Source organism: Perognathus longimembris, chromosome 1 (genome assembly GCF_023159225.1).
Source record: "Perognathus longimembris pacificus isolate PPM17 chromosome 1, ASM2315922v1, whole genome shotgun sequence".
In the NCBI taxonomy this organism is placed as follows: domain Eukaryota; kingdom Metazoa; phylum Chordata; class Mammalia; order Rodentia; family Heteromyidae; genus Perognathus; species Perognathus longimembris.
In genome coordinates, this window is record NC_063161.1 from 72,967,747 (window position 1) to 72,993,822 (window position 26,076).

At 60.5% G+C, this 26,076-nt stretch overlaps 1 protein-coding gene across 2 annotated transcripts in view; it reads left to right on the top strand.

Moving 5' to 3' along the window:
* The first annotated feature begins 4,206 nt into the window (after positions 1–4,206).
* Positions 4,207–26,076, top strand: part of Gtf2ird1 (GTF2I repeat domain containing 1) — a 41,167-nt gene continuing 19,297 nt past the window's right edge. The window contains exons 1-8 of one of the 2 annotated variants that reach the window (XM_048369431.1): positions 4,207–4,549; positions 19,228–19,353; positions 19,651–19,792; positions 21,759–21,911; positions 22,713–22,896; positions 23,138–23,439; positions 24,100–24,189; positions 25,822–25,905. In XM_048369431.1, the coding sequence (XP_048225388.1) occupies positions 19,234–19,353; positions 19,651–19,792; positions 21,759–21,911; positions 22,713–22,896; positions 23,138–23,439; positions 24,100–24,189; positions 25,822–25,905 (1,075 nt within the window). In that variant the 5' untranslated portion in view covers positions 4,207–4,549; positions 19,228–19,233. The remainder of the gene's footprint in view (positions 4,550–19,227; positions 19,354–19,650; positions 19,793–21,758; positions 21,912–22,712; positions 22,897–23,137; positions 23,440–24,099; positions 24,190–25,821; positions 25,906–26,076) is intronic. The other variant, XM_048369441.1, reaches the window with a different exon arrangement.

Here is a 26,076-nt window from a genome sequence, read left to right on the forward strand (position 1 = left end):
AAGTCTGGAGGGTCTGGCTCTAGCAGTAGAGTACCTGCCTGGCAAGTGCCAGGCCCTGAGTTAAAGCATCACTACCTACAGAAACAAAAAAGAAGCCGGTACCCATGGGTCACGCCTGTCATCCTAGCTTCTCAGGAGGTTGAGATCTGAGGATTAGGGTTTAAAGCCAGTCAAAGCAGGAAAGATCTCGAGACCCTTAAATCCACTGAACCAGCAGAAGACCAGAAGTTGCGCTGTGGCTCAAGTGATAGGGTTAGCCTTCAGGAAAAGAGCTCAGAGATAGCACCCAGGCCCTGAGTTCAAGCCCCAATACTGGCAGAGAGAGAGAGAGAGAGAGAGAGAGAGAGAGAGAGAGAGAGAGAGAGAGAGAGAGAGAGAGAGAGAGAGAGAGCACACAGGGGTGGAAGCCTGGCTGGGCAGGGAGCCCCCTGAAACCCCATCCCCCGCCCCTCCCTCAAGTTCCGGGAGGCCTGAGTGTCCTGTCTCTATCATAATATTTACCAACAGCGCTGTCACAGCGCCTAGAGCTCAGCAATTATCATCACGTTATGTTATTGCCCATAATTCCCACTGTAGGCATAAATTATAAACAGGAGCAGGGGCTGAGCAACTCTGCAGAGCGAGGGGCAGGGGTATCAGCCCCCCCTCCCCTCCTGTGTGTAGCACACACCCCCATCCACTGATGAGGCCTGGCCCGAGGAGGCTGGCGAGTCCAGACAGGTGCTGTGCTTCCCTTCAGGGCTTTCAGAGCTGCTCTCCCTGAGCACACAGGGGGTGCCATTACCAGGAGCAAAGCCCAGGTCCCCAGATTCAGCCCGGCTCACTCCAGCAGCCTGCCCCGCAGATTTACACTCAGAGGAGACCAGAGGGAGGGGGCCCAGAGGGCTGAGGCGCGGGGAGAGCCCCCTACATGGACAGCAAGACAGAGACAGGCCCAAAGAGATCGCCTAAGCTAGGTGCTCCTGGCTCCCACTTGTTATCCCAGTTACTCAGACTGCTGAGATCTGAGCACGACGGTTCAAAGCCAGTCCCGGCAGGAAAGTCATGAGTCCCTGATCTCCATTTAGCCACCAAGAAGTCAGAAGTGTAGCTCAAGTGGCAGAGCATCAGCCTTGTGTGAAAAAGCTAAGGGACAGAGTCCAGGCACTGAGTTCAAGACCCCAGACTGGCACGCATGTGCGCTCATGCACACACACACACACACACACACACACACACACATACACTGATTTGATTTATATCATTTTTCTTTATTATCTAATTTAATTTATTTACAATTTGTTTTATTTATTTAGAATTCCATTCTTTACTACATGGTATCTATTAATATATTGAAGAGGTGAAAATACAGAAGAGCTTTCTTCTCTGTCAAATCATTATTGCAGAGCACTCTGAAGGCACCTAAGTGAGACACCTGCCTGGATTATATCATGTAATCGGCACAGACCAGAAAGGTCCACACACAGCAACTGCTTACAGCTCTTCACCTGGGGGTTACTACCCACGCTTCTCATTCCCAACATACTGGATTTGTTAAAGAAATGGGCTTGTGTGTCTTTTGAAGCTTTCCATAGTCTGGATTTTGTTGAATACATCAGATTCATGCTCAATTTAAGTATATACATATATATTCAGTGCAGACTGAACAGCAAGCCCTGCGCCTTGTTTATGCTAGGTGATTTCACAAAAAGCAATATACCTAACTAATTTTCTTCACTTCTTAATTTCAATTTTTTGGTGCTGGACCTGGGGCTTGAATTGTCCCTGAGTTTTTGTGCTCAAGTCTAATACTCCACCACTTGAGTCATGGCACCAACCAGATATTTGGTGGTTAATTGGAAATAAGAATCTCATGGGTGGGCTGGGGATATGGCCTAGTGGCAAGAGTGCTTGCCTTGTATACATAAAGCCCTGGGTTCCTCAGCACCACATATACAGAAAATGGCCAGAAGTGGCACTGTGGCTCAAGTGGCAGAGCCCTAGCCTTGAGCAAAAAGAAGACAGGGACAGTGCTCAGGCCCTGCGTTCAAGCCCTAGGACTGGCCAAAAAAGAAAAGAAAAAAGAATCACATGGGTGAAATGCAATGGTTGTAGAGTAAAAAAAAACCACCAAAAAACCCAACTCACATGGGGCTGGGCTCTGGTGGCTCATGCCTGTAATCCTAGCTACTCTGGAGGCTGAGATCTGAGGATCACAGTTCAAAGCCAGCCTGGGCAGGAAAGTCTGTGAAACTCTTCATGGGGCTTAAACTCTGGGCCAGGGCCCTGTCCCTAAGCTCTTTAGCACTAGGTTTAGTGCTCTACCACTTGAGCCACAGCACCACTTCTGGTTTTCTAGTGGTTAATTCAAGATAAGAGTCTCACAGACTTTCCTGCCTGGGCTGGCTTTGAACTGTGATCCTCAGATCTCAGCCTCCTGAGTAGCTGGGATGACAGGTGGGAGCCCCTGGTTCTCGGCCGGCAGTAATTCATTTTTTAAGATAGTGTACACTGAACACAATGGCTGGATTTGCCCACCTTCCTCCTTCCATTCCTGTACCCCTATTTTACTTTTTGAATGTAGCAAGGTTGGCCTTGAACACTCAGCGAGCCTCCAGCCCCCTCTGTTCCAAGCACCCTGCATTTGCATGCGGCTGTGCCAGGCAGCCCACCCTGCGCTCTGATTGGTCAGCACCGCGCCTAGGTCCCGCCCACGCGTGGGCGGGGCTCCTCCCTGGGCCCTTCCGGAAGTCCTCCCGGTCCTCTCCATCCTTCCAGACATCCCCCGGGCTTCCCTGACCTCCACCCCTGTTTCCCAGCGCCCTGCCCGGCCTGTCGGTTCCTGGACTCGAGGCTCCAGTGAGAAGCCTGACCAAGCCTGGGGGACCCAGGACGGAGGGCCGGGCAGACCAGGCTGGCATCTCCCGGGCCCGACCTCCGCCCAAGCCTGCTGCGGGTTGGGGTCAGCCTGAACATGGTGCCCCCCGCTAGTGCACACGCATGGAGTCTGGGGAACTGGGCCCACCCAGAAGTCATTCAGATCCACTCAGAGAATATTTTTTTATGTGCCAGTCCTTGGGCCTGGGCGCTGTCCCTGAGCTTCTTTACTCAAGGCTGTCGCTCTACCGCTTGAACCAGCCTTTTGGTGGTTCATTGGAGGTAAGAGCCTCATGGACTTTCCTGCCCTGCTGGCTTTGATCTGCAACCCTCAGACAGAGGCTGAGATTACAGGTGTGAGCCACCAGCCCCAGCCACATTTTTTTTTTTTCAGGTACCTGAGATTAAATTCAGGGCCCTGTGCTTGCTAGGCAAGTTGCTCTACTGCTTGAGTCAGGCCCTCACTTCTTTTGCTTTTAGTTTGTTTTTCAGAGAAAGTGTCCTAGTTTTCCCCTAGACTTTGATCCTCCCACCTCCTCCTCCCTAGGAGCCGAGCGGACGAGTGTGATCCACCAGGCCAGGCCATGACCTGCAGTCTGACCAGCAGCTACCAGGTGTTTAATGGACGGGGCAGTGGGCATTGTTGCCTACCATGGGGTCACCCCGTGGTGGAGTGGCAGGTCGCAGGAAGCAGAGCCACAGAGGGGAACCGACTTGGCAAGGTCACCCTGCAGTAGGAGGAAGAGCTGGGATTTGGGATTTGAACCCCAGGGCTCAGCCTTGAGAGTCCAGTTGCCCTAGTCTGTGATCTTACTCTGGGGCTCTCTGTGGACACAGGGCCTCTGAGCTGTGAGATGGTGTCCCCTGGGGGGGGGGGCAGCAAAGGCCAAACTCTGGGCCCCGGAGGCTAGGGCCACGCGTGGGACCTCAGAGACTGGAACTGCCTTCTCGGGGCTCCATCTAGGCCGTGACTCCCTGGGGTCTGGGGCCCTCAGGGTCGGGGCGGGGTGGGGGGGTGGGGTATTTGCTGGAACCTTGGCGCGGTGTGCCTGCCAGCAGGACCCGGGCCCGGGGAGCAGAGGTGGGAGACGGGCAGGAGAGAGACAGAGACAAAGCCGCGGGGCGCGCAGGGGAGGGCCGGGGCTGGGGGGGGGGGGGACACCGCGGGGTGACCTTGACCTGGGGGGCGGCTCTCCTAATCCGGCGTGGGCGGGGCGTCCGCGTGCCCGGCCGGCGGGCGCCGGGTGCGGGCGGCGGGGCGCGCGCGCGGCGCCGCCCCCCGCAGGCCCGGGATTGGGGTGCGGGCGGCCGGGGGCTAATCCCGTATGTAAATGGCAGCCAATGGAGGGAGGTGTTGCGCGGGGCTGGGATTAGGGCCCGGGCGAATGGCTGGCAATTTTACTGAGATTACAGAACAAAGAGCTTCCCCGCGCCCCGCGCCCGCGCGCCCCGCCCCGCGCCGCGCCCCCGCCCGCGCCGCCGCCGCGCCTCCGCCTCCTCGCCGTCCTCCTCTCCGTCCTCCCCTCCCCGGCCTCCCGTCCTCCCGGCCCGGCCTCCGCCTCCCGCCGCCGCCGCCGCCGCCGCCGCGCCTTCCCCGGCCCCGGATTAATTCAGGGCGCCGCGGCTGGAGGCTGCGTCCTGGCCGCGGGCCGGGCCGGGCGCCGCCGGCCGCAGCAGCGCGGGGTCCTCCGAGGTAGGAGAAAGTTTTGCGGGGGGCCCGGGCCGGGCGCCCCCGGGCGCGGGCGCACGAGATCGGGGCTGCGAAGCGGCCCGGGACGCCGTGTGGGGGGCCGCTCCCCACCTGCCCCGGCGGCCGGAAGCGGGGCGCCGTCCCCCGCCCGGCCGGGGCCCCCGCCGCCGGGGCGGCCGGGAACGAGGTCACGACGCTGCCGGGGCCGGGGTGGGCGCGGGGGCCCGTGCCGGGGGCATCGGAGCCCGGCCTGCGCCCCGGCCCCCGGCGGAGTCGCGCTGCGCGGGGTCTCGGCGGCCGACCCCGGCCGGGCGGGGGACCGGGGCGCGCGGCGGGGAACGGCTGTGGGTGGTCTGGGGCGCGGAGGGCGGGCGCGGAGGAGGAGGGGCCGCGGCCCCGGGAGCCCACCCGACACCTGGGGCCCCGCGGGGGAATCAGAGCCCCCGGCCCGGCCTGGGGGGGGGGACCCGGGGACCCTGCTCCCGGCCCCGGGTGCCCCGGTGCCACCGTGTGCCAGGCCCGGGCGGCGCGCGCTGGCGGGGGAGCGGGCGCCGGAGGGGCGCAGGCCCGCCCCGGCCCCCTGCCTCGGCCCCCGGCTCTCCCGGCTAAGGATGGCCCGGGACTCCGGGCCGGGGAGGCGCCGGCGCCGCTCACTCATTTCAGCCGCGTCATTCACAAGGAGAGGGCTCGGGCCGGGCCATTATTTATTTATCCTGGAGTGGAGGGGGAGGCCAGGCCGGGCCGGGGCTGAGGCTGCCCTGGGGATCACCTGTCTGGGGACCTGGAGGGCGCCTGGCTCTGGCGACTTCTGAACAGAGACAGAGGAGCAGGGACGGCCTGGCCTGGTGGGTGCAGGCTGCCCCATCTTCTACATGCACCCCATGCACCCCAATCTCCTTCTACAGGTACCCCAATCTCCTACACGTACCCTGCTCTCCACAATCAACCAGTCTCTCACACGCATGCCGACATGCTGGCTTCTACAGACACCCCCATCCACTTCTGGGATGCAGGTGGTTTGATTTTGTACCTGGTTCTGTAGAATGACCTGGAAATGGACAATTCCAACACTTGAGACCTGCAGCCGGCAAGGGGTGGGACGTCCTCCTGGGGCGATCCTGGGGGGCCCTGCGTGTTTTCAGTGCAGGCTGTAATCATGGCCCCCTAACCTACTTAATCAAGAGCATCATCGCCTTGTAGACGGGTCGTTCATGTACGGTATGTGGGTGACAGTTGTTCTTGTGTGTCAGTCCTGAGACTTGAACTCAGGACTTGGGTACTGTTGTTGAGCTCTTTGGCTCTTTCCAGGTTTTTGGTGGCTCATTGTAGTTAAGACTCTCATAGACTTTCCTGCCTGGGTTGGCTTTGGACCACCATCCTCAGATCTCTGCTTCTTGATGGGCTAGGAGTACAGGCGTGAGCACCAGCACCTCTGTGTGCCCTGGGGGTGGCCTTCTGGGAGGCCGTGGGTCCCGTGTGGGGCTGGCATGGGCACAGTGGGAATGCCGGTGTGGTAACAGGTCTGGAGACTGTGGTTTGGTGACGACTCAGCCGGGAGGTCTCAGCTGACCTTGTGGTGAGGTGAGCTGGGCCGGCCCCAGGCCCTCATGACCTAAATCTGACCTTGGAACTCAGGATGGGGTCTCTGTGCCCACCCTTGGGGGACTCCTGGTGTTCTCCAGACACCCAGTCTTTTCGGTGTGCTAGGGCTGGGGGAGGGGCAGGTGGGCAGGGGATCTGCTACTTAGACACCTGTTGAATGAATGAATGGATGAATGAATGAAACCTTGCTGCTGAGTCCTAGCCACTCTGCTAATGCAACTTTCCCCTGGTCTGTGTGTGTGTGTGTGTGTGTGTGTGCCAGTGTGTGCCAGCATGGGGCTTGAACTCAGGGCCTAGGCACTGTCCCTGGGTTTTTTTTTTTTTTTTTTTTTTTTTTTTTTCTCTCAAGGCTTGTGCTCCTCTTCCAGTTTTCTGGAGATTCATTGGAGGTGAGAGTCTCATGGATTTTCCCGTCCGGGCTGGCTTTGAACCTAGGTCCTCAGATCTCCGTCTCCTGAGCAGCTGGGATTTGATGTGGGCACTGGCACGGGGCACCGGGCTTGTAGGTTCTGGGCTGAGTCTGGCCCGGGGGCACCATGCCTCCTTGGTGACTCCTCCAAGCTTAAGCTTGTGTACCCTGCTGCTCCTGGACTGTCAGCTGCCTAGTGGCTGGGCTCCCAGGCCCGTGGCCACTGAAGGCTGGTGGCCACCGCAGGTCGGCGTGCAGGGCTGGTCTGGGGACAAGGGCGAGAAGCAGGACCCGAGGGCCTGGGTGCCACACTGAGGAGCCTCACAGAGGAAGGGGGTGCTGTGGGAAGACTGTGGGAGGTTCCAGTAGGAGCCTGGGGGTACAGTGTAATGACAGGGAGACAGTGGGCTGTGAGCAAGCAGGTCTGGGGGCCCCGGGGCTCCAGCCCCCTGAATCCCTAGCAGCTGCTCTCAGGCCCCGGCTCTGCACTGTGGAAGGGGCAGAGTCTAGGCCCAGAGCCCAGGACAGGCGCCTGGCCTCCTGGAGCAGGGGCCACAGAGCCCCATGATAATCTGAGTTTACCTCATCTCCCAGCTCTGAACCCCCAGACTGGCCAGGATGGGGCAGGGCTGGGGGAGGAAGGACCCTCATGAAGACCTGGGGTGCCTTGTGGGGTGTCTCAGGCAGTGAGCAGCCCTGTTCTTCCACCCCCCCTCCCGGTGTGTGTGTGTGTGTGTGTGTGTGTGTGTGTGTGTGTGCTGATCCTGGGGCTTGAACTTGGCCCGGGCGCTGTCCTGAACTCCACGGGAGTTTTTCAGGGGCAGCCCCACCATGGCCCGGTGGCTGCCCCGGTGCTGCCTAGGGCAGGGCTCTGAGGAGGGGAGCGAGGCCTGCCCAGGTTGTTTGCTTCTGGGGGGCCAGGGAGGGGTCACTTCTGATGTGGGCATGGCATGGATACCAAGAGTTGGGGTGGTGGGTCCTGGCTGGGCTGTCTTGAGGGTGCAGGTGAGGGATACTTGCCCCCTGAGCCCACTGGGGAAGCCTCTGGAAGGAGAGGGCATCCATTTGCTGGCTGAGGTCTAGGGTGAGGCGCAGATGCTGGCAGAACACAGAGGAAGACAGTCCGGCTGTCTGTCTATCCACGCCCACAGCAGGCCGCAGGAACTTGTGGGCCCCCTTCTCAGTCTGTCTAGGTTCCCGCATCAACTCCAGGCTGACATCATGGCTGTGTCTGTGTGTTTTTATTTTTTGATAGCTCTGGGATTTGAACTCAGGGCTTCACACTTGCTAGGCAGGTGCTCTACCACTTGAGCTACACTCCAGCCCCTCTTTTTCCTTTTTTTGCATTGTTCTTTTTTTTTTTTGGTTTTTTTTTTGGTCAGTCATGGGACTTGAACTCAGGGCCTGGGTGCTCTCCCTGGGCTTCTCTGCTCAAGGCTAGCACTCTACCACTTCAAGCCACAACTCCACTTCCGGTTTTCCGGTGGTTCATGGGAGATAAGAGTCTCAGGGAGACTTTCCTGCCTGGCCTGGCTTCAAACCATGATCCTCAGCTCTCAGCCTTCTGAGCAGTTGGAATGACAAGCGTGAGTCACTGGTTATTTTGAAGATGGGGGTTTCAGCTTATGCCTGGGTCAGCCTGGATTGCAATCCTCCCAACTGCGCTTCCCAGATAGCTGGGATTATAGGCATGCGCCACCATACCTGGTTCGTGTTCCTGCTGTTCGGAGGACCTGGCATTGTGTATACACCCTTAACCCCGCCATTGCCGCGGAAGACAGCCCAGCACCCCAAATGCCCCGTGGCTGGGCCCCTCTCCTTCCCTCCCCCTGAGCATGTGAGGGTGGATGCCAGCAGTTGGTGCCTTTGTGATGCTAAGTCGTACTCAGGTGACCAGCCCCGCACCAGCCGGAGTCACCCAAAGGAGGGTCGCCCTGCGCCCTGGCTGTGCTGGCGCTGCCCATCCTGGCCCCCAGCTGGAATTTCATCCTGGTTTCTGGTGACTCACAGCCTGGCTATGAAATTACACCTGCTGCCGCCGCTGCCCCGGGGGCCTCATGCCCAGGGTTCCTCCGCAGCCCAACTGGGTTCTGGAACAATCCATGGGAAAGGCTGGGACACCTGGAGATGGGGGTGGTGGGACAGGGGTGCACATTGCTTTTATCCTGAGGTCCTGGTTGTGTCCCGTCCACAGCGGCCGTGTAGGGCGGTGGTATTGTCCCATGAGGCATGAAGGCGCCTGGCTGGGTTTCTGGGTGCCTAGAGTTATTTATTATTTTGTCATTCATGGGGCTTGAACTCAGGACCAGGGCACTCACTGTCCCTGAGCTCTTTCGCTCAAGGCTAGCACTCTACCAGTTGAGCCACAGCGCCACTTCCAGTTGTCTGGTGGTTCATTGAAGATGAGAGTCTCAGAGACTTTCCAGCCCGGGCTGGCCTTGAACTTCTGTCCTCAGATCTCAGTCTCCTGAGTATCTGGGATTACAGGTGTGAGTCATCAGTGCCAGGCCAGGTGCACACACACACACACACACACACACACACAGAGTTGCTTTGTTTTGTTTTGTTTGCCAGTCCTGGGGCTTGAACTCAGAGCCTGGGCACTGTCCTTGAGCTTCCTTCAGCTCAAGGCTAATATGCTACCACTTGAGCCACAGCACCACTTGCGACTTTTTTGTGTATGTGGTGCTGAGGAATCAAACCCAGGGCTTCATGCGTGTTAGGCAAGCACTCTACCGCTAGGCCACATTCCCAGCCTGGAGACTCCATTTCCAAAATAACCAGCAAAAAATATGGGCTAGTGTCTGGTGTGGCTCACAGGGTAGAGCACCTGCCTGCGCTTCAAAGCCCACTACCACCGAAAATGAAGAAGAAAAATGGCTCCCGGAAGATAAAGGGGCCACTCCGGGTGTGGCTGCAGTGTTGGGGATTGACCGACCCCCTGTGGTGCCCCGTGGGAGGTCCCCAGAGGATGCGGCCCAGCCCCCACCCTGGGCGCTCCTGGGTGGCCCATCCACACAGGGGTGGTCCTCCGTGGGAGCTGGTTCTGCAAGTGTTCACTTTGGGTGAGGGAGGGGGAGCCCTACTCCTGCACTCCGATTCCCAGCTGGGGGTGCGCTGCCTCTCCCGCACCCATGCATCCGATTCCTGCTGGGGGAGTGTGCTGCCCCACCCCTGCACCTGGACTCCTGGCTGGGGGGTGTGCTGCCCCTCCCCCACCCCTGCACCTGGACTCCTGGCTGGGGGGTGTGCTGCCCCTCTCCCACCCCTGCACCCCAACTCCCAGCTGGGGGTGTGCTGCCCCTCTCCCACCCCTGCACCCCGACTCCCAGCTGGGGGTGTGCTGCCCCTCTCCCACCCCTGCACCCCCAACTCCCGGCTGGGGGTGTGCTGCCCCTCTCCCACCCCTGCACCCCGACTCCCAGCTGGGGGTGTGCTGCCCCTCTCCCACCCCTGCACCCCGACTCCCAGCTGGAGGTGTGCTGCCCCTCTCCCACCCCTGCACCCCCAACTCCCGGCTGGGGTGCGCTGCCCCTCTAACCACACCCTTGTCTCTGATCCTGGACCGGCCACTGCCCCGGATGCTCACACACACCCCAAGCAGACCGGTTCTGCACCTGTCCCCTCACATTCCCACCCCACAGCACGCCTGGCCAGGGCCACCTTGAACCCACATGGATGGGGTTCAAGTACCAGTTTGCGCACTGAACTGCCACGTGGTCCCCGGCCCCTGCCATCGCCTGCCGAACCTTCTGAGGGGGGGCGGGTTTGCCACCCTGCTCTGCAGAGAGCTGTTCTAAGCAAACTCAGGACAGGGTCTCCCGGAGTAGCCGGCCTCAGCCTCAGATAGCTGGGATTACAGGCTTGTGCTACCATGCCAGGATCAAGAGAGTATGTAGTGTTTTGTTTTTTAATTTTGCCTATTTTATTTGTTGTTTATATGGTACAGAGGACTCAAACCCAGGGCCTTATGCATGCTAGACAAGCACTGTACCACTAAGCCACCTTCCCAGTCCTGAGAGTATGTATTTTTTTCAACCTGTTATGTGATGTCTCTCTGTGCCGGCCCTCCAGGAGCCCCCAGACCCACCTAGGAGGAGTTGGATGCTCACTCTTTCCTCTGTGTGTGACCCTGGCCTCTCTGGGCACATACTCTCTGTCCATGGAGCACAGACAGACCATGCCTCAGTTTCTCCTCCCAATAGGGTAGAACTGTCAGCTTCCTCGGCCTGGCAGCCCCTCAGCAGTCACCAGGCTTGTCTGGTGGACAGGGCCTACCTAGGGTAGGGGCTGCCAGGAAATGATGATTGAGGACGGAGCTCAGGGCCTCGTGCTGTACCACTGAGCCATGCCCCCAGCCCAGCTTTGTAATTTGACTTGTTTCTGCATTTTTGGACGCCAGTCCTGGGATTTGAACTCAGGGTGCTCTCCCACTTGAGCCACGCCTCCATCCCTTATTGGTCTTTCTCATCATAGTCATCTTTGGAGGTGTGACTGGCTCGTGGGCCTTGAGTTAGCGTTCTAGATTTTATTCTCTTGCTCATGCTTCATAGTTACAGGAGAGCTACCATCCTGCCAGCCATCACACCCACAGGCCATCCAGATGCACAGAGTGAATTTGCCCAGGCTCTTCCTCCTCTCAGAGCTTGGATGGTACAGCCCAGGTGTGAACTAGGTCCCATGGTGGCTCATGCCCCTGTGGGGGCTGGGCAGATCCTGGCCACCTGACCCCAGTACTTGCGACCTCTGCCAGCACGGGCCTTGTGAGTGTAAAGGAGAAGGTGGCTGACGCTGGGCCTGCTGCCTGTCAGACTATCCCGGAGCCCCGTCCTGCTCAAATTCCCTCCTCTCCGCTTCCCAAGCGCCCAGGCCTGCTCTTTCCTGCCGGCCTGGCCGGGACACCTGGGCCGAATGAACCAGAGGCAGTGCATCTGCCTCTCCATGCAATGGTGTGCAAATAAATACCTCTGTGCAACTTGCTGCCTGTGCAGACCGGGCCGGGGCACTCTGGGGGCCCGGAGGCCCCCACCCTAGCTTAGCTCTGCATCTCCCCTGACTTTGCCTGTTCATGTTTATTTTTGGCAGTCTTGGGATGCTAAGTTTTGTGCTAGCTAGCCGGGTGCTCTTCCACCTGAGCCACATCCCCAGCATGTCTACTTGTTTTTTTATTTTTCCGGCTAGGGACTTGTGGCCACTCTGTAGGCTGACCTCAGACTGTACCCCAGCGCACACAGTGGGGCAGGACTGGGGTTACACGCGTGTGCCGCCACCTCCAGCCCTCCCGTCTGCCTCCACGCGGCCCCCAGCAGGCTTGCCGCGTGGGATCTGGGCACGCAACCCAACGGGGAGAGCACCGTGCCCCTATGGGGTGCGGCAGGGCTGGGGTGTCCACGGCCACGAGTGTGCTGCCATCGTGGCCTCGGGGGTCGTGTGCTGGGAGCGGGTGCATGTGCGCGGCAGACTGTGTCTAAGTGCACGGAGTTCGTGGCCTGAGCGCATGCGCGGGGAGCAGGGGTGCACGCGGAGTAGACTGTGGTGTGTCCATGCGCATGGCGTGGGCGTTGGCGCATGCGCAGGGAGCAGGAGCGCACGCGGAGTCGCCGGCGTGTCCCTGTGCAGTACATGGCAGGAGCGCATGCGCGGGGAGCGGGCGCGCATGCGCATGGAGAGTGCGCGGGGAGCCGGTGGGGATGTCTTTTGCCACGAGTACTCTGGCCTCCGAGCACACAGTAGGTCTTCCTGCAGTGCCTGCTATCTGTTTGGGAAGGGCTCCGTGGGCTAGCCCCCTGTGCCCCTAGCCCTCTGTGCCCCCAGCCTCTCTGCCCGTGGGAGCCGCGTCCACGCTAGGCCTTCGGCGCCGCATGCCGTGAGGCCCGGCTGCACTGTGGGACACGTGCGAGGATCGCAGTTCGAGGCCAGCCTGGCAGAGGAGCTGGTGAGACCCCGCTGTAGTCTGGGACCGCTGGTCTGTCATCCCAGCCTCCGCGGGAGGCTCTGATCGGGCGGATCAGGGTTCCTGGCCAGGCCCCGGAAGAGACCCCTGCCAGAGGTCCCAGAGCGAAGTAGCCACTGCCTCCTCCTGTGGTCCCGGCGAGGGTCTCCAGCGGGCCCTGGAGGGGAATGGGGAGCTTTCCTAAAAATGCCAGGGAAAATCCGTGCTGGAGGCATGGCCCGGGCGGAGCTCCTGCCTTGGGTGTGTAAGGCCCCGAGTTCAAGCCCCGTCTGATGACCTCCAGTCTGTTTTTTTGTTGCTATAAGAAAATACCAGAGGGTCTGGGAATATGGCCTAGTGGCAAGAGTGCTTGCCTCGTATACATGAGGCCCTGGGTTCGATTCCTCAGCACCACATATACAGAAAATGGCCAGAAGTGGCGCTGTGGCTCAAGTGGCAGAGTGCTAGCCTTGAGCAAAAAGAAGCCAGGGACAGTGCTCAGGCCCTGAGTCCAAGCCCCAGGACTGGCCAAAAAAAAAAAAAAAAAAAAAAAAAGAAAGAAAGGGTAAAAAAGAGATACTTGAAGGCTGGGAATGTGGCTTAGTGGTAGAGTGCTTGCCTAGCATGCATGAAGCCCTGGGTTCAATTCCTTAGCACCACATATACAGAAAAAGCTGGAAGTGGCACTGTGGATCAAGTGGTAGAACACTAGCCTTGAGCACAAGAAGCTCAGGGACAGTGCCCAGGCTTCAGTTCTAGCTGCACAATGGAAGAAAGAAAAAGGAAGGAAGGAAGGGTCTGAGACTGACTTGGGGATTCTAGAGCCTGATGCCATCTGAGTGTAGCAGCGTATACAATCCCAGCACTTGGGGGGCAGAGGAAGGAGGATTGAGAGTTGAAGGCCACCCTGAGCTACATAGCTAGCAAGAGCCTGTCTCCGATATAGCAGTAAGCAAAAAACATTTTACAAGGGCTTCTCCCGCAGCCTCGGCTTCTCCCTCCAGCTCTGCCCCTCCCATCCCCATGCCCAGTGCTGCCCACCCTGCATACCGTGCTGCCTCCCCTCAACTATGCGCGCGGAACCTGCGCAGACGGGGGTGGGGGTGGTGGCTGCCAGGTCTCTGTCCCTGCCACCAGCCCTGTGCGGGGTGGGGGTCACCGCCAGCCCCACACTGCAAAGGCCAGGCCAGGGCCTGGAGTGGCCACTGCGCCCTGAACAAGGGCTTGGGGTCCTCGTGTGGGGCCCTCACTGTGCCCACGGTAGTGGCGCTGGACCCCCTCTTGCCCACAAGGAGGGGGCTCTGCTATTAGGGTCGGGTCTGTGTCCCTACTCCTGGCCACCCCGGGTAAGCCTGGCCCACTGCCCAGGGTGCTGGGGGTCGCCACCTGACACCAGTGTCGATCCCCCCACTGCCACCCTGGTGTCGCTGTGGCCCTCAGCCTCTGGTGGATCCCTGACCTCTCCAGGGCCTCCAGAGCCCATCCTCTGCCTCCTGCCTCCCCTCCTCGCCCACAGCCTCCCCTCGAACCCTCTCACATCCTCAGGCCACACCCCTTCAACCCAGGGCCCCCTACTCCTTAGCACCTGTACCCACAGCTGGGCCTCGGGACTCTGCTCAGAGGCTCAGCCCCCTCCCTTTCAGCCTGCTCCAGTCTGTTCCAGGCTCTGGGCTCACTCCTTGGGAGCCCACAGACCTCGGTCCACTCCCTGCCTGCAGCTGCCCCCACCACGGCTCTTCTGTCCCCAGCTCACTCCAGAGCCGCCAATGCCTCCGCGGCCTGGTGTCCTCCCAGCTCCCTGGCGGCTGGCCTGCCGTCTGCCCACTTCCTGCCCCACCCTGGGCACTGTGCCCTGCAGTGCCAGGCCCTGATCTCCACCTCACCCCCGCCTTAGCCTGCAGCCATGCCGCCCTGCTCAGCCCTGAGCGGCTCGGGCGCCACACGTGGGCGCCTGGCAGGCGTCTGGTTTCCTGGACAGCTGGTCTTTGGCACTGTCTGTCCTTCAGCCCTGTGTCCAGGCCAGGTGGTCACCGCCATGGCAGGTGGGTGGCCCCTTGGATGTGAGCTGGCTCTGATGTCACTGCCTTCGGTAGCCTCCCCATCCTCCACCGCCCTGGGTTTCCTGCGCGTCACTTTGTTTTGAGTGTTTTGAGTAGCTTACTTACAGTAAAGTGCATAAATCTAGCCAGGCATGGCAGCACGTGCCTGTAATCCCAGCCCATCATCCCAGTACAAGGGGGTTGAGCGAGGCAGGAGCATGGCGACGTTCAGGCCAGACTGAGCCGCCTAGCGAGACCCTGTGCTCAGAAAGCATATGTTGCAGCTGGGTGCTGTTAGCTCCTGCCTGTCATCCCAGCTTGTCAGGAGGCTGATATCTGAGGATCGTGTTAGAAGTCAGCACAGGCAGGAAAGGCTGTGAGACTGAACTCTATTTAACTGTCAAAAAGCTGGAAAGGGAGCTGTGGCTCATGTGGTAGAGCAGCAGCCTGTGCTCAGGACTGGCACCTAATTAACTTGGCCATTTCTGTGCCCCGACACCAGGCTTCTTTTACACACTTTCTTGTTTTCACTTTGACTGCGCCCCGGCCTGACCCCGTGGAGATCACAGGCATGTGCCCAGCATCTGACGTCTAGCATCAGGGTTTAACCTGGCTTGGGATTCTGCACAGCAGACCTTTCATGTCTTTGCCACCCTCTGAGGTGGCGTTGCCTGGGGCTGGGGGCGTCCGCCCGTCTGTCTGTCTTTCCCAACTCTGGGCGCCAGGCGGGGACAGAGGAAGCCAATAAACATGCTTCAGACCTCAGGAGTGCGGGGGAGCCCTCCCTCAAAGAAATGAAGAAGAAAGGAATGGGAAAGATCGGGGTGCATGAGGCCCTGGGTTCCAATTCAACATCAAAATGAAAAAACACACACAAGGCATAAATTGGCCCTTGGACGGAGCACCTATGTCTCAGGCGACTGGGCACACGTGTAGAAGTCCTGGATGGGATGCCGTAGGCTCCAGGCTCTGCCTTGATTTACCTCAATGCATGAGGGCAGGCCAGCTGGCCAAGGAGAGCAAGAGTGAGCTGCGGGGGCTCAGCCTCCGTCTCCGCCCAGCTTCATTTATTTTCCCTTCCTTCCTTTTGAGGCAGGTCTCACTATGCAGGCCAGGTCTGCCTCAGCATCCCAGCTACTCAGGAGGCCGAGATCTGAGGATCATGGTTCAAAGCCGGAAAGACTGTGATACTCTTATCTCCAATGAACCACCAAAAAGCCAGAAGTGGAGCTGCAGCTCAGGTGGTAGAGCACCAGCCTTGACAGTAAAGCTCAGGGACAGCCCCCAGGCCCTGAGTTCAAGCCCCTGCACTGGCATAAAAAATACACATGTGTGTTAAGGTGGGGTGTGCTCCCAAGGCAGAGCACTTGCCCGAAGCCCTGAGTTCCAGGCCCAGCTCTACAGGAAGGGGAAAATGTCATTCTCTGCTACAGAGGGGAACCAAGGCTCTGCCCACACTCAGAGCCAGGCACAACCCTGAACCTGGAGAGCCCATGTCACCATGATACCTGTGCACCTGATAAACTAAGTCTGGGGACGTATAGGGCTGCTCTTCCAGGTGCTGGGCGCCGTGGACCATCCAAACCTGAAGGAACTCAGGAGGAGCCAGGCAGGAGCCCACGCCTGCCGGGGATCTGTCCTGTTATCCAGGGATGCCTCCTGGGCAGGCAACGTCGAGTGGCTGTGCTGGCTGCAAAGGGCAGGAGTGGGGAGGGGACCTTTACCACACTGGAATCACGGGTAGAGATGGGGGCTTGCAGACGGTGTGCCATAACCCTCCCTGTCAGCCTGCTGAGTAGCTGGGGTCACAGACATGAGCCATGGTTCTGGCTGCCCTCTTCACCGAAGAGTGAGCTCGTGGTGTCTCGTGACAGTAACAAAGGCTTCGGGTGCCAGGACACGGAGAGGGCAGGTGTACACGAGTGGGCAGGACAGGAAGAGGGCAGGACCGGGGTGGCCCTGAGTGGCAGACACCCTGACAAGGCTGTACCTGTAGAAGAGGGGACAGAGCTGAGGGTGTGGTGGTCCCCAGCCCCAGGTCAGGCCTCAGTGGAAAGGGGGAGCCCCTGCCCTCCCGAGCCCTGGGAACGGGTGTGACGTGGGGAGCCCCCCCCCCAGCCCTTGCTTTTGTTTGTGTTCCTTCTGGAGGAACACGGGCATATGGCGCGGCTGCTGTGGGGGCTGTGTTTGTTTGGGTGGTGTGAGAACTTGCCTTGGCCGTGTGTGTGCGCGCGCATGTGTGTGTGTGTGTGTGTACGCGTGTTCAGTCAGCTCCATCACCCACCCAGCTGCTCTCTGGGAGTCTCCCGGGGAGATTGCGGCAGAGGGACCTCCTTCCAGGCAACCAGGGTGGGGCTGTGAGGGTGAGGTTGCTCCAGGCTGAGGTTGGTGTGTGGACCGGGCCTGTGGGGCACCCATCTACTGGGCACGTGGGGTGTGCGGGCCGTCGAGGGAGCAGGAGAGCCCGGGCTTGCCCAGCACCTCCCTGTGAAGGGTTGGCGGCCAAGCTGCCTCCAATCATGGACCATGGAATGCTCCGTCCTTCTTTTTCTTTCTTTTTTTCCCCCCCAGTCCTGGGGCTTGGATTCAGGACCTGAGCACTGTCCCTGAGCTTCTGTTTGCTCAAGGCTAGCACTCTACCACTTGAACCACAGCACCACATCTACCTTTTACTGTTTATATGGCACTGAGGAATTGAACCCAGGGCCTCATGCATGCTAGGCAAGCACTCGACCACTAAGCCAGGTTCCCAGCCCTTTTTGTTTTTCCTAATGGCCTTCTGGGATTTGAACTCAGAGCTGTTCACTTGCTTGGTGGGCACTCCTCCACTTGAGCCACATCCCCAGCTCTTTTTGCTTGAGGTTTTTATTTTTTAAATAATAGGATCTTGAGGTTTGGGCCTGGGCTAGCCCAGGCTGTGGTCCTCTGGATGTCAGCCTTCTGCTTAGCTGAGTGGCAGGCATGTGCCTTCGTGCCCGGCTGTTAGTTGAGGTGAATTCTTGTGAACGATTTGCCTGGGTCAACTTCATCATGGACCCTCCTGATTTTTCTCCCCAAGGATCTGAGGTTGCAGGTGTGATTCAATGCACCCAGTAGTCGCTATTTTTGGCACCATTTTTGACTTGAACTCAGGTCCTCCCATTTTCTTTTTTTTTCTTTTTGGCCAGTCCTGGGCCTTGGACTCAGGGCCTGAGCACTGTCCCTGGCTTCTTCCCGCTCAAGGCTAGCACTCTGCCACGTGAGCCACAGTGCCGCTTCTGGCCATTTTTTCTGTATATGTGGTGCTGGGGAATCGAACCTAGGGCCTCGTGTATCCGAGGCAGGCACTCTTGCCACTAGGCTATATCCCCAGCCCCAGGTCCTCCCATTTTCAATGGGCTCTTTTGCTCAAGGCTGGTGCTCTCCCCCTGAGCCATCCCTCCATGCCTTACTCCTTCTGACTGGCGGGCCTGGGCCTAGCCACGTCTGACAGCCACAGGGCCTCTTCCCCATACATCCACCCGGCTCCAGCACAGGGTGGCTGCCCTCCGATCCCAGCCCCGTCCCACCACCCCAAGCGGTCTCCGGGAGGGCTTTGGAGTCCAGCCACGCTTCCGGTGGGGCGGGGCCCATGCATGGGGCGTCCGTGACGGGGCCTTGTGTGTGGGGGTGAGCTCCATCCACTCAGCCTCCCCGGCTCAAGAAACGCACTTGAGAAACTTAACACCAACTCAATTTATATTCTGGCAAAATGTTTCCTGGTTGATTGGCACAATCCAGTCGATCCCTGTCTCCCTCCCTCCCTCCCTCCCTTTTTCCTTGTGCCGGCTCTGGAGCTTCAACTCAGGGCCTGGGCCTTGTTCCTTCGCTTTTTTTGTTCAAGGCTAGCGCTCTACCACTTTGAGCCACAACACCACTTCCGGTTTTCTGGTAGTTCATTGGAGATACAGTCTCATGGACTTTCCTGCCCAGACTGGCTTTAAACCATCATCCTCAGATCTCAGCTTCCTGAGTAGCTGGGATTATAGGCGTGAGCCACTGGTGCCGGGCTTAAAATCTGTCTTTATTCACAATCAGATGTGGGCCGGGCAGGCCAAGGCTGCTGGGTGTTTCTCTGGGGTCCTCTGCGCCCCCCCCCCCACCACAGGCAGGAGGAAGTGGCTCTGTGTCTGGGCCGGCTGGGTGGCAGAGGGGCCCCAGCTGCCCCAGGGGCCCCACAGGGTCTGAACAAAGTCCAAGGAGGAGCAGTGCAGAGCCGGGAGGCCCCAGTGAGGCCCGGGGCACTGCCCCAGCCGGGCTTGGTGGGGCGGTGCTGCAGGCCCTGGGCTCCAGCAGGCGACTGTGGATAGGGAAGGTGGGGTGTGTGGATAGGGCTTCCAAACCCGGAGACCCAACTGCCAGGCTGAGGGGTAGAGAGCCCATGTAAACCCAGCGTGGCGGCGCACACTTGCAATCCCAGCACTCGGGAGGCCGAGGCTGGAGGATGGCCGGTTAGAGGCCTGCTTGGACTCCTTAGCATGACACTGCCTTCAAAACAGAGAGGCCATGTGGGAGCCATGGAGGACATGTGGTGAGGGGCTCTGGGTGTCAGGCTGAGCTCACCGTGTACAGGCCGTGTACATGGCGCCCGGGCCAAGAGGCCCTTGAGAGACCGGAAGGTGGGCCCTGGGTGTCCCCCCACCCCAGTGGAGCCGCTGCCCACCGCCCCCCCTCCCTCCAGGTGGCCATGGCCCTCCTGGGGAAGCGCTGTGACATCGCTGCCAACGGCTGCGGTGACCGCTGGAGCTCCGCCTTCGCCCGCAAAGACGAGATCATCAGCAGCCTGGTGTCTGCCCTGGACTCCATGGTGCGCCCTGGCCTGCGGGGAGGGGGGTCCCCCCGGAGCCTGTGTGCTCAAGCCCATTCAGTCCAGCTCCCGAGGCAGGCATGGTAGTGTAGCGCACACCTGTAGTCCCTGCCTGCAGGGACAGACTTAGCAGTGCCCAAGAGCAGAGGACATCGCAAAGGTCACATCTGGGCCACTGCCTGCTTGCAGCTGGTGGGGTGGCACCCAGGGCAGGGCCACGGCCTCGGAGGCCCATGCCTCTGGCCTCGGTGGCCGGTGGGGGATGGGCTCCTGCTCATGGCCACCCGCCCTCCGCAGTGCTCCGCGCTGTCCAAGCTCAACGCCGAGGTGGCCTGCGTGGCTGTCCGAGATGACAGCGCCTTCGTGGTGGGCACGGACAAGGGGAGAATGTTCCTGAACGCCAGGAAGGAGCTGCAGGCAGACTTCCTGCGCTTCTGCCGTGAGTACCTGGGCTCCTCGCCAAGCTGGATGGCCCGTAGGGGGCGAGCTGTGTGCCCTGCTGGCCGTGGCTGGCCGTGGCCTGGGTGGTTCCGTCATGACCCGGCGCCCGTCTGTGTGCCCACTTCCTGTGTGGGCGCCCCACACTGCTCTTCCTGTGGCCAGAGCCCTTATCACACCAGGGTTTGGTCATGCATCTGCCTTCCTGACTCATACAGGAGAAACTGAGGCCTTAGTGTCCCCCAGGGCTGCCCAGCCAGCCGGTGATGGGGCTGGGCTGGGGCTGGGTTCGAGGCCTGGCTCTGCTCTGAGAGACATGATCTGCCCACTAGGGAGGTGCTAAGTGGGCCCCTCCTCGCCTCCAGCCCAGGGGTCCCCCAGAAACTGGGGGTCTCTGCTGGGGTCCTTTTGTGTGTGTGTGTGTGTGTGTGTGTACATGTACGTGTGCACTGATAGTACTACTTGAACTCAGGGCCTGGGCTCTGCCCCTGAGCTTTTTCCTTCAATGCTGGCACTCTACTGCTTGAGCTGGAGCTCTACGTCCAGTTTTTTGGTGGTTCATTGGAGATAAGAGTCTCTGAAGCAGGGTGCTGGTGACCCACGCCTGTAATCCCAGCGATGGGGACCCTGAGATGTGAGGATTGTGATGTGAAGCCAGCCTGAGCAAGAAAGTCCCTGTGAGACTCTTACCTCCAATGACTCCCTCAAAATCCAGAAGTGGCACTGTGGCTCAAGTGGTAGCGTGCTAGCCTTGAGCACCAAGAGGCTCAGGGACATCGCCCAGGCTCTGAGTTCAAGTCCCACGACTGACCAAAAAAAAAAAAAAAAAGAAGTCTCTAGGATTTGTCTGCTTAGGGCTGGCTTTAAATTTCCATCCTCGGAGCTCGGCCTGCTGAGCAGCTGGGATGACAGGTGAGCCACAGCCCCTGGCTTTAGGGTCCTTCTTAATCCATCCCCGCCCTTCCTCCTGAGTGGAGCCCTCATAGGTCCCTTTGCTGGACCCCGGCGCCCAATCCCCTTCCCCTCCCCCCACCATCATCCCCACTCCCAGGCCCTCAGTCTCCATCTTAGCCCCTCTGTGGTGGGCTAGCATTGCCCACCCCCGGGCGGACGTGGGTCCCGGCCTCAGGCTCTTAAGCCGTGGGCTCAGCTACAGAAAGCCAGCCATGGCAGTGCTGGGCCCCTTCCCCAGGCGCCTCCATGAGGCCGCAGGAGCCCGGCCCCTCCCCGTGCAAGCCTGGGGTGGGGGTGGGGGTACCAGGAATGAAAGGCCTGCAGGTAGTCCACAGGATCAGAACCCCACCCCGAATCTGAGCCCCGTGGCTCCCCGGCATCAGGGATCAGGACAGGGCGCTCCAGGGCCATGGCAGGCACTTGGAGCAGGGCCACAGACACCCCGAGGCACGGCACCCCAAAGTGGGGTGCCGCTCCCCCGACGTCCTCCCCAGGGCCCAGGCAGTGGTCGAGGCCGGCTCTGGGGCTCCTGGGCTCCCCACTTCCAGGCTGGGCCCCACTCCCCCGCCCAGCTCCCCGCAGCCGCCGGCCGCGCCGCTATTTATAGCCCTGGACTTGGCTGTGTTATTTCAGGCTGCACCGATCCCGCAGGAGAGCGGCCCCACGTGGCGGGGGAGGGGGCGCCTGTCCCCCTACTGACGTGGCTTCCAGCATGTTCCAGAAGGAGCCACCCACGCTCCCAGCTCCCCCACCTGGTCCAGCCAGCCTGGACGCAGGACGCTGGGGCCCAGGCCTGGCCAAGGGGCTCCTGCCGCCTCACAGAGCAGGGCTGGGGGGCACGGGGCAGGCTCCCACTTCTGGCCTCTGTCATTCACTCATTCATTCACTCATTCATTCATTGCTGCTCCCATGCCTCCGACTCTGGGCTCAGCCCAGGGCAGGGCACCCCTTGGGTGGGGAGTTTGGGGTTCAAGGTTTGCGCAGGCTGTGACCGCCTGCCCCTCATCCCTCAGGGGGACCCCCGTGGAGGGATCCAGAAGCTGATCACCCTAAGAAGGCGGCGCGGGGCGAGGGCAGTGGCCGCGGGGCGCGGGCCTCGCTGGAGGTGGGCGCAGACGTGTACCTGCTGCAGAAGATGGTGGAGGAGGTGTTTGACGTTCTTTATAGTAAGAGCCTTCCTGGTAACCCTCGGGCCCCAGGGGCGGCCCCCCACTTCTGTCCCACCCCAGGCCTGATGCTGCTCCCTGCTGAGCCTCCACCCACCCCAGATTCTCCCCACCTCCCCCTGCCCCCAGCCACCCCTGGCTCAACCTGTGGTTTGGGGTGCTTTTCCCTCTCTGCGTCCACTCAACCCAGGGACGCCCCCTCTGCCTGCACCAGTCCTCACCGGGCATCACACGTCCTGCTGGCTGACCCCATCCCGTGTTTAGGGCTGAGCAATGCAGGTGTTTATTGAATGACTGAGCAGAGGTAGTCAGGTCACCAGACAAGGCCCCCCTTGTCATCTGGGGAGGTGCTGGTTGCTGAGTCTCAGGAACCGGGGTGGCCCCTCCCCCCCCCGGGACAACCTTGGCTCTGTCCCTTCCGTCCCTAGGGGCCTTGACTTCTGATGCCCTGCCGGGGCCTCCCTCCCAGGGCCTCCATCCCGGGGCCTCTCTGCCATGGCCTCCCTCCTGGGGCCTTTTGTCATCCTCGGGCTTGCTCTCTGTCTCTGTTTCCCTCTCGCCCCCCTTTTCATGCACGTCCCATCTTCTTTCTCCCTTTCTTGCTTTCCCACCCCTTCTCTTGTTCCTTAGCCCAGGAGAGGAGAGGGGCCTGGCCACCCCTGGTGGGGACCCAGACTTAGGGGGAACAGCAGGGCCTGGGGGGGGCTGTGCCACATAGGTCTGGGGGAGTCCCAGCGCCACAGTATGCCTGGCTCCAGCCTGGCTGCCCGTGCTCAGCCCTTCCTTCTCACCCGCCAACAGGCGAAGCGCTGGGCAGGGCCAGCGTGGAGCCTCTGCCGTACGAGAGGCTGCTCAGGGAGCCGGGGCTGCTGGCTGTGCAGGGGCTGCCGGAGGGCCTGGCCTTCCGGAGGCCGGCGGAGTACGACCCCAAGGCCCTCATGGCCATCTTGGAACACAGCCACCGCATCCGCTTCAAGCTCAAGAGGTGAGTGGGAGCCGGGCACAGGGGCACACGCCTGCCGTCCAGCGCCTCGGACGAGGCCGGGCGGAGCAGAGCCGGGAGAGAGGGAGACGGACAGACGGCAGGAGACCCCTTGAGTGGGGCGGGTGGCAGGTGCCACGCCTCACGCCCCGTCCCAGCCCAGCATCACCACTGTGGCTAGGACTGCTGCACAGGGGGTGTGGACGGGGCGGGGACGGACATGGCGCTGCCCTGTCTCCCTCAGGCCTCTGGATGATGGTGGGCGCGACTCGAAGGCCCTGGTGGAGATCAATGGCCTCTCCCTGCTCCCCAAGGGGGCCCGGGACTGTGGCCTGCACGGTCAGGCCCCCCAGGCCGTGCTCCAGGACCCGCCGCCCCCCAGCACCTCCTCTGGGGCAGGCTTCCTCTACAGCAGCGCCCTGCCCAGCCACGCCCTCCGCGACCTGAAGCAGGAGGCACCCGGCCCGCTGCTGCCCTCGGAGCTGGGCCTGGGCTGGGCCGGCCCCGAGCACAAGGCGCCCGCGGCCCACGACGCAGATTGCTATGGTAACGCCGCTGGGGGCCCCGGGCGAGGCGCTGCCCGCTGGGCACACGGCGCCCTGAGATCCCCCTGGGCCGTCTGGGGGCTCCTCGGCCTGCCACAGTCGTCCACCCGAAGCCTCTCGAGGCGTCTGGGAGGGGAATAAGCACATGTGCTTAGTGCTCACCCCCGCACTGGCCTGGATGCCAGGCTCTGGGTCGCGGGGAGGAGGGCGGCTTCCTGTTTCAGCTCCTCTGCATTGTGCTCTGAGCCTCAGTGCTTTGGGATGGGCGTGGTGTTCCCGTCCTTTAGTCCTGGCGCTGGGGAGGCTGAGGGAGGAAGAGTGTGAGTTGGAGACAAAGCACCCGTGACACATAGTAGGTGCTTACGTGGTGTTTTTACTGCAATGACTTGAAGGAGAAAAGCAAAGACCAGACCATGTCCTCCGGAGCGGGGGCTGGGGGGGTGGCGGCCCAAGCACCATGCTCACTCACCTGGCCTTTAAAGACCAGGCAGGTGCGGTGGCTCGGGGCCTGGCCGGGGTACCCGGCCTGGGTTCTGGGGTCTCCCTGGCAGGCGAGGCTGCTGCCCGGGGCCTGAGCCTGTGTGCTGCGCTGAGGCGTGGAGACTTCATCTGGGAGCGCAGCCTGAACCTGCCCATTTCCATTTCCTCTCCCCCCGTCCAGGACAGAAGCCGCCAGGACCTGCAGGGCCTCAAATCCAGAACGTTCATGCCTCCAAGCGCATTCTCTTCTCCATCGTCCACGACAAGACAGGTAGGCGGCCCTTTCCACTCTGCCCTGGCTGGGGAAGGGTGGTGAGAACAATCACAGGGAAGCATGTGGGAAAGGAGGGAAGAACAGACCTGCCCTGGAGCCTCTTAGTAGAACCAGGATATAACAGCTAGCTACAGCTGCATAACAAGTTGGCCCCCAGTTGTAACTGAAACTAAATAGTCCTTACCTCACGGTTTCTGTGTATCTCCTGACCCACAGGAGTGACTATGCCAAGAGCCACATTCCCAGCCCTCTCTCCTTTCATTGATTTCTGATAGGGTTCCCATTTATGTCTGGACTGCCGTCCCCCTATTTAAGTTTCTTGGATAGCTGGGGTGATAAGTGCCTACCACCATGCTGACCTTTTTTTTTTTTTTTGTCAGTCATGGGGCTTGAACTCTGGGCCTGGTCGCTATTCCTGAGCTCTTTCACTCAAGGCTTGTACTCTACCACTTAGAGCCACAATCCACTTCTGGTTTTTGAGTGGTTAATTGGAGAGAAGAGTCTCATGGGGACTTTTCTGCCCAGCTTGAGCTGACTTTGAACTACAATGCTCAGATCTCAGATCTCGGCATGAACCACCAGCTCCCGGCATTATACCAAGCATTTTTAGGAACCTTTTGCTTGGGCTGGACTCTCACCACAATCCTCCGGATCTTAGCCTCCTGTGTAGTGGGGATTGCTGTCAGGAGCCACTGCACTTGACCTGAAAACTTGTAGTAATAGGAAGTGGAGGAAGGGACACGGGGTGGGGGGGATTTGGATGGACACAGGGTGGTGGTGGGGGTGGCGATTGGATGGACACGGGGTGGGGGTGGGGGTGGTGATTGGATGGACACGGGGTGGGGGTGGGGGTGGTGATTGGATGGACACGGGGTGAAGGTGGGGGTGGCGATCGGATGGACACGGGGTGGGGTGGGGGGTGGCGATTGGATGGACACGGGGTGGGGTGAGATGGTGATTGGATGGACACGGGGTGGGGGTGGGGGTGGTGATTGGATGGACACAGGTTTGGGGTGACGATTGGATGGACATGGTGTGGGAATGAGGTGGTAATTGGATGGACACTGGGTGGGGTAAGGTGGTGATTGAATGGACACCGGGTGGGGATGGTGATTGGATGGACATGGGGTGGGGGTGGCGATTGGATGGACACGGGGTGGGGGTGGGGGTGGTGATTGGATGGACACGGGGTGGGGGTGGTGATTGGATGGATATGGGGTGGGGGTAGGGGCGGCGATTGGATGGACACAGGGTGGGGGTGCGGGTGGTGATTGGATGGACACAGGGTGGGGTGACGATTGGTTGGATCGGGGTCGCCCACGCAAGCTCAGCACAGCCCTACTGCTCCCAGCCCACCCGGCTCGGGGCATACTCTGTGTGAGGTCCGATATGTGAGGCCAAGGGGCAGACTTCTGGGGTCAGGTCCCAGGTTATCTCCGACCTTGGGCCAGCGAGGGGCCAGCAGGGCAGCTGGGGGGGCCATGGTGGAGGGGGGCATCCTGGGAACCCCCCCTGGGGCTCCTCAGGCCGGTGGAGGTGGCAGCGACGTCCCGGCCCCGGCCCCGGCAGCAGTGGCAGGGCTGCTCTGAAGCAGGACTGGCCCTCACAGCCCCTCCTTTGCTCTGATAGAGAAATGGGACGCCTTCCTGAAGGACACAGAGGACATCAACACGCTGAGGGAGTGCGTGCAGATCCTCTTCAACAGCAGATATGGTGAGGACACACTGAGGGCGGGCCACTGTGCCAGCGTGGGTTTCCTGCCCTGCCTGGGCGTGCGTGGCGCTGTTTCCCTAGCAGGCCTTTTTGTGTTCAGCACCCCCTTGGCGCTGAGCCCCGAGTCGGGGTGCTGCCTCCTCTTCAGCCCACCCCGGTCACATACTGTGT